Source organism: Pecten maximus, chromosome 17 (assembly GCF_902652985.1).
Source record: "Pecten maximus chromosome 17, xPecMax1.1, whole genome shotgun sequence".
Lineage (NCBI taxonomy): Eukaryota > Metazoa > Mollusca > Bivalvia > Pectinida > Pectinidae > Pecten > Pecten maximus.
Genome location: NC_047031.1, coordinates 6,525,654 through 6,537,254, shown reverse-complemented (window position 1 = coordinate 6,537,254; position 11,601 = coordinate 6,525,654). Strand labels below are relative to the sequence as shown.

Sequence of the window (11,601 nt, the reverse complement as noted above, 5' to 3'; positions counted from 1 at the left end):
CTGTTCGAGGAGGACACACACGATATTAGGGCACGGTTTCAAAACTGCCATTTCAACTTGGATTCACGTAGGGTACTACCAATCATGACCTTCTAGCAAAGTGACCTGTTCTTAAAAATCTCTAAACATTTAAAGGATGTTACATCAATATTCAATATTAACTATTACATATGAAATTTAAACATAATGCTCACAAGTATTATTTTATTAAACCTACAATTTGAAGTTGCGTTTCTTTTTCGTTTCAGTATATATATATATATATATATATATTTCTATATTTGACAATAAGTATTGTTTTTATGACTATTAAACACACAATTATAGATAAGAAATATGCTTGCATATGTAGTATACTATTCTTCTTTTCAATAAATAGTAAGAATTTGTTTTAGAAGAGTTGGGTCGGTTTATTTTGTTTAACGTCCTATTAACATCCAGGGTCATTTAAGGGCGTGCCAGGTTTTGGAGATGGAGAGAACTCAAAGTAACCGCAGAAAAAAACCACCGACCTACGGTCAGTACCTGGCAACTGTCCCAGTTAGATTTCGAACTCTCAACCCAGAGGTGGAGGGCTAGTGATAAAGTGTCGGAGCACCCTACCACTCGGTCACCGCTGCGCCGAACAAGTAGAATCTTTAAGGATTACTTACTATTCAAGCGACAAAGTCAATCTTAGTATGTAAGTTCGTCTGTATAAAAGGTAGATATTTTAAGCACGAATTGTTTCTACACAAGTGGTTAATGTACGGTAAATCAAAGATATCTCTCCCTTTATTCACCATAGTCAAACTCGACTTTGATGTAGTTCCAGTATCGTTTCCATTGACAACGGTGGTAACATCAGCTGTCACAAGTTCAAATCCCCGCTCTTTTTTAGTTCCTGAAAAAGACGATACAAACTTATTTGGACACATTAAAAATGAAAGCCCAAATATTGCCAAACGTTGAATAATAAATATAAAATCAAGCGACAGGGCTGTGTTATCTCTCAAGTATTATTTTATTGTTGAATGTCTGAAATAATGACTAGGATTTCAATGATTCATTGTCCTGTGGGTTATGGGCATGTGCAGAATTCAAACAAATACGCAATTTTTCAGATGATGTCCGAAACAAAACCCCCAACATTTGAGGTAGCCAATACCTCCTAAGTAACGACCACACAATTTGCTTTCTTTCCAAGACTGTCATTGTCTATTTCCTTCCCTCCAGCTTTCTTAGTTAATACTTTGATACTTGATTGTCTGCAGACCTCACGATGTCATTATCTACGTTTTCTTTAACAAGCAAGTACTTATTGTAAAGGGCACTGTTACATATATTCCCCCAAACTACCCCCCGCAGTTGTAAATAAAGAAGTTGACGTCGCAATAAATATTGTTCTTTGTGTCATATTTCATCTATACACCATTTTTTTTCTATCAAAATCGGACATATCTTAATTTCGAACGATCGCAAAACAAAAATACTACGATATACCATACCGGAACATTCATGTAAAGTTTCGTTGAATTCCGCCCGACCGTTTTCGAGAAACATTTCGGAAACATTGTCGGCGAAGGCAGGTGGAAGAAATAAGAATAATGAGAGCATCATAACAGAGCAAAAACAATATGTTCCCAAACTCTGTTTAGTGGACATAAGCTAACCAGAAAATAAAACACTGCAAGGATGTAGAATGGCGAAAAATATATTGAAAAAATAAAGCCTAGTTAATCGATAATCAAACAATCAAGTATAGCTCAAAATATATACAATCGAAAGCAAACTGCATAACGACAATTGAAAAGTAAACTAGAATGAGGCCCGATCCTGATCTATGTGATGCTACCAAGTGATAGGCATGGTCAAACATAAAATGTAAGACTTTGGAGGTGACATCTATTTCGGGATGTTTAGTCATACTGGGTTAAAATGATCAGATAGGTCATTACTGTATGTGATAATCTCGGGAATTATATTTGGAATAATTCTTAAGGTTGCAACAAAAAGTCATTTACCTATGTGTGATTAGACTTGAGGTAAAGATAAGAGAATAATTTCCTTTTGTATAATAATGGATGAGTTACATACCCTTTATTGTGTTGTCCAAAAAAACGGCGATAATGATTCCTAATATCATTGGAAATCCTATAATGATCTCAATCACCTTGTCCAGTTCGTAACTTCCTGGAAATGTAAAATGTTTCATAAAACCTCATATGGAATGGAAAAAGTTTAAGATACTGTTTATCACATAAGCCAGAAAACGTACATTTTGACAAAATATTGGAAAAGTAAATTAAATGGAGTTTATCGTTTCGCCGTTGTCCATATTATGACGTCATAATCGATTTCTGAAAGACAATGTCAATGAAAAATAGCCCAGAGTATAATTCAGAAGAAAAACATCGGCGAATTCACTAGACAACAGGGTGATTATGTAATTATAATATACATAATATAAATCTAATACTCAATTGTTACGCAACCAAGTATGCTTCATTGTAAGGTGAAAAGAAGGTCAGAGGAAAACAGTCTACATTGATAAATAGCAAATACGATTCAGGTATATTCTGAAATTTCTTACCTGTTTGAATTTGTCCAGGATTTCTGTTGAGCCATTCGGAACTTATTATTGGTATAAATATTGACATGCCAACAACTGAGATGTTCCGGGAGGATGTCATGTCGACCACCCGTAGACCCGCGATTCCGAGCGACAACACAATTCCTGTAGAGATAAGGTACTTTAAGAGATTTAGTTGAAAACTTCAACATTGAAAATAGTGATGAATAGTAATAATAATAATGTTAATGTAATTTCTGATTCAGTTTTCTAATTTGTTTTATACTTGTCTACTTCATACAGTACTTCATTACAAATTAAGATCCTCTAACTTGTCACGGTCATGTAGATGTTTGTATTTTACCTAAACTAACAAGAGTTATTCCTCCTATGATCGGATCTGGCATTGACGTCATAACGGCTCCGAGCTTTCCAAATATCGCTAGCACCATGCCCATTACTCCCGCCAAGGCTAAAACGTAACGACTTCCTACCTACAAATGAAAGAATACTACAAAGGAGTTGTCATGTAGTTTAAAGCAAACAAAATTCTCCAAAAAGCCTTATGTAAAACATTTTATCTCCTTATATCAAATGAGCAGTACATCCAGACTCCTTCTGCTAGTTCTGTGGCTTCTTTTTTAGTATGTATACCATATGCTTCCTACCTAACAGTTCAAATAACAGCACTATTGAAAAATGTTTAGGTTGACAAAATTATTTATTTTTTGCCCTTTATTTGTGAATACAATAACAATTTAACAGACCGGGACTTTACAGATTGTGTTTAAATCATGTAGGACTTTGTAAATGGATGTTGAACGCGGATTTCCGCGATTTTTGTTTTAAATATTGGCAAGTTAATGTTCGTGCATCATGCTCTGAAAATCACTGAACTCTCTACCACCCTACCTGCCGAACTGTTACGGTATTTTAAGGCAACACGGCATGAGTTTTTTTAGTGAAAGTATACACCTTTGTAATGGCTACCACGGCTGCGTTCGTAGTGTAGGAAGTAGTGGCATGGCCAGTTCCTAGAGATGCTGAGAGGACACTCATCAATCCTTCGATGAGAATGCCGCGGTTAACAGCGTGCGACGGAACCGGAAATGCGTCACAGGTCTTCCCTATGGTAAAATAGTCCCCAACAGACTCCATGGCTGATGATATGACCACGGACAGGAATCCGATAAATAAAGCCATGTTAAAACCAGGGGCTCCAAACTGACCTGCAAACAACTCTAAACTTCAGTACAAACAAGAGATTTGAGTCTTGGTTATTATTGCCCATTGAAAGTTTAATGAATATGTATTGCCTTTGCGTTGATCATTATAGTTTCTATAAAAGATGATACGATATCAGTGTGCCTTGGTACCAGTTCCCGTTATATAGTTAACAGGAATTTCGGTTTCCCAGGATAAAGAGAAGTACCACCAGCAATTGCGTTTTTTGAGGATTGCCATTTGAATTTCGCAGATTGGGGGCGGAGCCAAGAATATGTTACTTTGAAAAGTGTCATATGACCTAAGCAGACAGGAAAAGACGGAGCAGGACATGCTGTGTTACATTTACGTGACTTGCCTGGTGATGGACAGAAGAACCAATATGTTGTTTTGAGGACAATCAAATGACTAAACCAGATTCAGAAATAATCAGGGTGTGGTTTTGAAGACTATCGCATGACTTAACCGGATGTGGAAAGAAAATCCGGGTGTCGTTTTGAGAATTATCACATGACTAAACCGTATGCGGAAAGAAAATCAGGGTTTCATTTTGAGGACCGTACCATGACTCACCCGGATACGGGAAAAAGAACCAGGGTGTTGTTTCAATTAGAACCGTCCTCGTGTCTGTCCGTGCTTTGTATGCCGGCTCCGTCTGATCGTCCGGGAGAACGCCAGCTCGGGTCAACACGAAACAAAGGATCCAGGTTATAATTATACTGATCAGAATCTGGATAAAATGGACATGAATATCAATTCGCTTGTCATCAAGATAAAAACCATCAGAAAAATCTACTAATGCAAACATGCTCTACACAAGGCAGGGAATATAGCAATTGTGTTGGTAGTCAATTTCATTAGACGGAGCTACAGTGATCATTTTTTCTTCTTATCGCTCTTGTTACACTTGATCCAGAAGGAGAATTTCCGGTATAAAAATTCCAGGTAGATTACTTGAAAAACAGACATTCTACTGAAAACTTAGATATTTAGCAGTAATTTTATTTTAGCGCCTTACGTGCTAAAAATATTCCGCTAAACTATTATACCACTGATTGTGCAAATATTGCGAATGTGCTAAATCATTAATGTTTAGACGAAGGAATTAGAGAATATATGTTGGAGATTCGTCCCTGTTCCTCTAAACAATAGATATGAGTGCGCTGACATAATCACGTTAAGAGAGATTGAAATTTAGAGATATAGAGGATATATTTGTATTTACCGCGAATACGTCACAGATTGAGTATCCTTTAGAGGGGACACCTCGCCTCCTACAACAGCGGGGTAGAGAAATCCGCACATGGGCCAGGTAAATACCGCAGACAATCACAATAAAGGCACTCCTGTCGACAAATCAGAGAGGGTTACGGATTTACAGGCCAATTAGAGGAGGTTACAGAATAATAGACCAATCAGAGGTCACTGATAACAGGCCAAACAGAGAAGGCCATGGATTTACAGACTAAATAGAGAAGGCTACTGATTTACAGGCCAATCAAAGAAGGTTACAGAATAATAGACCAATCAGAGGTCACTGATAACAGGCATACCAGAGAAGGCCATGGATTTATAGACTAAATAGAGAAGGCTACGGATTTACAGGCCAATCAGAGGAGGTTACAGAATAATAGACCAATCAGAGGTCACTGATAACAGGCCAACCAGAGAAGGCCATGGATTTATAGACCAAATAGAGAAGGTTACGGATTTAAATACCAATCAGAGATGATATGGATTTAGAGTGAAATCAGGGAAGGATATGGATTTACAACGATACATTCTTGCTCTCTCTGTCTAAACAATATATGTCTATAATAAAATAGTACACTGCTGAATCTATACATGAGTGACACGGGTACAAAAAAGCGATGACAAAAATATTGATTGGTCATTTATTTACTTACAGTCTTTACTTTATGAATCTTATTCTTTGTGATATAGCAAATGGGGAAAACATGAATTCACCATTTCTTGATTTCCGCTAATTGTAAAACAGAGGCTTTTAGTGTTGACATGGAATGTTAAAGATATGTTTCCGTGATGTCACTTCAACAAGAAAACGAGGATTACACTTAAGTTGAAAGAAAACAACTTACGTTAAAGCAACCGGCCAATAACTTTTGCTGTATGATATGGGTACGGGATACAGAGAATATCCAAGAAGGAAAATTGTCACAGAGCTTGTGATTGGCCCAACGAATCGCAGACAAATTCCCACGGCACCCGTTCCTCCTAGCACTACCTCGATGATAGACGCTAGCATGAGACTCCCCTGTAGCTGAAACAAACATGATCACGTGATGTGTCTGATATATATTGAAATCATTGCATAATATTCAGAATGTAAAACGAGTGTTTCAATTTATATTCATCAAAGTAGGCAATGAAAACCTTCCTTATCGATTTATCTATTTATTTATCTTTTTTTATTTACTTTTACTTATCATTATTTTATTTTGTCGTATTTTTTCAGTTTCTTTATTCTTGACATGTTGTAATAAACATTATTGTAACTGGACGGTGAATTAACTTACTTGATTCATTCTTGAGTACACCAACTCATTGTAACTGGATGTGTTTGTTGTACTGTTGACCGTCATATTATTACCTGTAACAACACATCTACACAATACTAGGCAACTGAACCCATTGAACTATTTCCAGGTAATATACAGCTAAAGGACCCAATCTTTTCCCTTACACACCTATCAAATAATAGAGACTAACTAAAAAAAAAAAAAACAACAACAACAACAACAACAACCCCCCCCCCCCCAAAAAAACCCCAAAACAAACAAACAAAAGCAAACAAACAAACAAAAAAACAACAAACAAACAAACAAACAAAAAACAAACAAACAAAACAAAAAATTAAGAAATAAAATGATAAAATGAACTGAAATATAAATAAATAAATAGATAAAAAAATAGCGAGTTTAAATCACGAACATCAAATATTCATTTGATCATTATATAAATCTCAACGAGAATACGACCATGTGTTTCAGGGTTGTATGCGTCTTCTGTTTTTAGACGACACCCCCTAAATCAAGGTCAAAGCTAGCATGCGTTATTTTCTCAACGTGAGTACTGGTTTGGTGAAAATATAACCACTAGGCATATCCACAAGTATTGAAAACCTCAGATTTCATATCGGGTACTGGAAATAGAATATTGTCAAATGAGATGATAATGTCTACGATAATTTCTTTACACATTTCCTGAAGAAAGAAAGGTCAACATTTATAATGAAAAAGCAAAACTGTATGTAGCGTGGAAATTGATGAAGAGCATGACTGAAAAAGATAATCAATGTTATAATAAAGCAGCTTGTGTCATTTTGGCATATAATTCCGAAAAGATACATTAAGTAAATGATGCAACGTCAGAATGGTCAGTAAAGATAAATTCAGCGAATACTGCAACGTCAGAGAGGTCAGAGAACTACAACGACTACACAGTACAGTACCTTGAATGGGCTCTGGACATAGCCACTCCCCACTGGTTTTCATGGCTATGATTGGAGGCAGGAAGGTGAATGATGGACCTTGAAACACGGGTAACCTGGAAATTCAACACAAAACATAATTAAAACGAGATTAATCTAAAAACAGTGATATAAGATCAACTACTGAACAAGTGAATTATCCATTAATAGTTATATCACAATTATTGAAAATACAATTTAATGACTTTTTGGTTGAATTAATAAGACATGGAAATTTGAAATAATCCCTTTTCCGATCTCCTCCAAAAATTTGAATGATGAATACAATTGTGATGTAAATAGGATAATAGTATGAATAAATGATATTCAATCTAACGACTGTTTGGTTGACTGCATCAGGCATAAAAGTAATCCCTTTACATGTTTTTCTTTATTCACTTTTTCAAAAAGTTAAATAATGAGTATGAATTAAGTAGGAAATGAGATAAATAGATGATATTCAATATAGCCTGCCTCAATGAAACAAGTAATATCAATTCACTTTATTTCTCGATGAAGAATTTTGGTCGCGTGCTTCTGTTCTGACACTAGAATCACTTTCCTGCCGGCGTATGAATACAGTCATTGTTTGTATTAGCGATCTAATTTTGTACCGCCTCAGACTTGAATGCACCATCATTTTGTTATTTGTGTAACATTTATGTTTATCAGCATCAAAATAATAAAAATGTACGATAAGTAGAATACTGTTACAAAAGGACACTTTTATGTCATATTGTTTCCACTAATTTTTGCAATCTGATGGCAAGCCTGTTTTAATGTCTGGTAACGTAAATATAAGGATGGATTGTCAGTTTTGTTGCTTGCATGGGCTGATGAAGGGAAATTAACCTCGTACAAATGGTACATGAACTGCTTCCTTTTATCAGGCCTTTAATGAAAGCAATAGACAATGCAATTTGAAAACCAAATGAATTTTCATGGCATCGTGTATGACATTATAGCATCGCACAGGGGTATATACACTTGTCAGATTTTTCACTCTATGTAAGGTTATTTTGAAACATGCTATAGTAGCATCCTAAAAATGTACACCTATAATGATGATGTCACAACAATTGCGCAACAAGTTATATTAACTGATGTTATTCGCACCTGTTTGTCAATATGGAGGCGCGTGAGGGGCCTTACTGTGGGAGGAAACCGGAGTACCAGGAAAAAACCCACGTGGTTGGGCAGGGGACCCCCTTTTCATATCCGATCGGGTAATCGTACACCCGGCGGCCGAGGTAAAAGTGTTACCACTCTGCCACCCGAACACCCACTTTTGTGTCATTTTAAGTTAATTTTATAGTTAATGAACATTTTAGAAGCTTGTAAATTAATATATACCAGAGTGAATGGATCATTTTTGTTTACCGTACTCCAATCAGACTCTGTACAACAGTTGAAAGTCCAATCATAAATAATGATGAGCAGAATATCTGTGAACGGATCGGGTCAATGTTGGTGAGACAAACAGCGTCGCTGACAGTGTACGTTAGTGTTACGATCCCTCCAAGACAGCCAAGGAGGTGCTGAAACGTCAGAGTGGTCAGTAAAGATACATTCAGCGAGTATTGCAACGTCAGAGAGGTCAGCGACGAAAGATAAATTCAGCGAGAACTGCAACCTCAGAGATGTCTGTACCGAAAGATAAATTCAGCGAGAACTGCAACCTCAGAGAGGTATGTACCGAAAAATAAATTCAGCGAGAACTGCAACCTCAGAGAGGTATGTACCGAAAGATAAATTCAGCGAGAACTGCAACCTCAGAGAGGTATGTACCGAAAGATAAATTCAGCGAGAACTGCAACGTCAGAGAGGTCTGTACCGAAAGATAAATTCAGCGAGAACTGCAACGTCAGAGAGGTCTGTACCGACAGATAAATTCAGCGAGAACTGCAACATCAGAGAGGTCTGTACCGAAAGATAAATTCAGCGAGAACTGCAACATCAGACAGGTCTGTACCGAAAGATAAATTCAGCGATAACTGCAACATCAGAGAGGTCTGTACCGAAAGATAAATTCAGCGAGAACTGCAACCTCAGAGAGGTCTGTACCGAAAGATAAACTCATTAAGAACTGCAACGTCAGAGAGGTCTGTACCGAAAGATAAATTCATCGAGAACTGCAACCTCAAAGAGGTATGTACCGAAAGATAAATTCATCGAGAACTGCAACCTCAGAGAGGTCTGTACCGAAAGATAAATTCAGCGAGAACTGCAACATCAGAGAGGTCTGTACCGAAAGATAAACTCATTGAGAACTGCAACGTCAGAAAGGTCTGAACGAAAGAATCTAGTTCAATATTGCAGATATGCCATGATCAATATAAAATAATTCAGATTAATGCAATGGTGTGAATTACAAGAAAAACCAACTCGACAAAACAGAAAACTTCGGAATTAAAAACGTGTCATTTAAACCCTAGAAAATAAAACAATACAAATTGTCTTTAATCCCTCTACATAAAACTACAAATAAAACGATAGCCTCATATTGACTCTCACCTGAAATGCTACAGATATCGATATAGGAATTGGCGGCCATTCTTCTACGTCATAGATAAGCTGATGCGCACGTGTTGGCTTCGCCTCTGGCGTTGATTCCTGATCATCGTCCGAGTTTGTTTGAACTTGCATTTCAGACTGTAATTTTCAACATAGCCTTAATGAGTTATTGATCCCAAGATAAGCGGTGCTAATTCACAAATAAAAGGTTTTAAAGAGAAATTTGATACGTATTTGATATATTTGAAAAAAAAATGATATTATACATTATTTTTCTTATGTCGAAATATCAAGGTACAAGTCTCAGCTAAAGGCTATAATTGCATAACAATAAAGCCATATTTTATCCCTTAACTCGATTTATTAATCCCGAATTAAAACCCTGTATCAGTGATGTTATGGCGATCCAAAATGCACCCATCTATAAAGAATACGATGGTGAACTCCTCATTAATAATCGATTTAAGGGCAACAAGTAAGGTTTTAGGTTTAGTGTAATAGAATTAATAAATTAAAGCGATACTTTATGATAATAGCTGGTGATTCAAAAGTACATAACGTACTTACGTATTTGATGATGGCCCGTTCTACTTTCAGATATAGATACTATAACACGCTATGTGGGTCAAGGTTGATAGAAGCAAGTTTATGGTCCATGACCAATCAGAGGTACAGCGATATGGTAGTATACATTTGGAGCATTAAAAGGTTGATAAAAGTAAGGCAGTGGAACCTTTACCGGTCACATATACAGAGGTATGGCCATAAATTAAGAACTAGAGCTAAACATCATCAACACATACTGCCCTGGTCATCAACATACACCATCCTAGTAATGGTCTCCTATTAAAGCATTGAACGGTGGTTTTAATGTTGGTATAGTCGATATGGCTGCAAGATTAGGGTTCCCATGCTACATTTGCCCACCATACATCTTACTGCCATATCGATTACAACAACATTAAAACCACTGTTAAATTCTTATATTTACATTATCTTACCATTTTCGTCAACTTTGAAAAAACTAAACTAACATAAAAAACCCCGCCTTTTTTAATGTCACATGACTCACTGGGTGTTATAGCCTGAGGCACTGGGTGTTATAGGCGTATGGTGGCAACTGCCTCTTAGCATTGTGTCAATTGGGAAATGCGGAGCAAATGTAAATAGATGTTGGTACAATATGGTTTTGCTTAGCATTTCTTCATGTATATAGCTATGGTCATTTAGGGACGACCTCTCCTCTTTGGATATGCTTGTGTGGTAAGGTTGTTCGATATTTATGTTTTCGCTGCACGTGATAACACGAAACTGACGCCGACTTTATAGTGCTATCTCTCTGAAGCAGATATTCAGCTGGACACCCCGACTGGTTACAATATAATCGCAATGGGTGAACTAGTCGTCTCACTCCAAACAATGCTGACTGCTAAACAGGAGCGGAGACTATAGTTGTTACATATTCTTATACATCTCGGCCAGGGGGCAGAACACAAATTATTTCTCACAGGGGTGACCTCTCAACTAAAGGCCAAAAGTGAGGCAGTGCCAGTCGAGACATTAGGCAGAAGTGAGTTGTTCAGAAAGAAGAGAAAATATCTGTTCCAAAATTTAGTCGCCTCATGCGCATTCGTGCAGCACACCCTATCATCAGGACATTTTTCTGAGGTGAAGATGATTTCCGTTATATGAAATACCACTGTTTTTATTTCATTGATTAGTTTAACCATGCAAGTGTTTTAATTTGATTTTTGTAGATAATGTTTATGATTATTTTTTTTTGTATTGTTTTTTGTTTTATTATCTACTGCGCATGTATTTA

At 36.7% G+C, this 11,601-nt stretch overlaps 1 protein-coding gene across 1 annotated transcript; it reads right to left on the bottom strand.

Moving 5' to 3' along the window:
- Positions 1 to 314: 314 nt before the first annotated feature.
- Positions 315 to 10,724, bottom strand: LOC117315857 (solute carrier family 23 member 2-like). Its single transcript, XM_033870262.1, has 13 exons — positions 10,719 to 10,724; positions 9,780 to 9,917; positions 8,646 to 8,803; positions 7,248 to 7,342; positions 6,313 to 6,386; positions 5,875 to 6,056; positions 5,001 to 5,121; positions 4,349 to 4,505; positions 3,527 to 3,780; positions 2,916 to 3,045; positions 2,573 to 2,716; positions 2,077 to 2,172; positions 315 to 883 (listed from the first exon to the last, which is right to left on the bottom strand). Exons 1-13 carry the CDS (start codon positions 10,722 to 10,724, stop codon positions 657 to 659), a joined length of 1,782 nt encoding a protein of 593 aa, XP_033726153.1. The 3' UTR covers positions 315 to 656.
- Between the last annotated feature and the right edge of the window lie 877 nt (positions 10,725 to 11,601).

Bases quoted from the DNA above. Each gene is read 5' to 3' on its own strand.
- LOC117315857 (XM_033870262.1), bottom strand. The intron at 6,057-6,312 runs GTAAGTTAATTC...TGTTTGTTTCAG, and splicing joins TGTACTCAAGAATGAATCAA to CTACAGGGGAGTCTCATGCT. The intron at 4,506-5,000 runs GTAAATACAAAT...CATTTTATCCAG, and splicing joins CAATCTGTGACGTATTCGCG to ATTCTGATCAGTATAATTAT.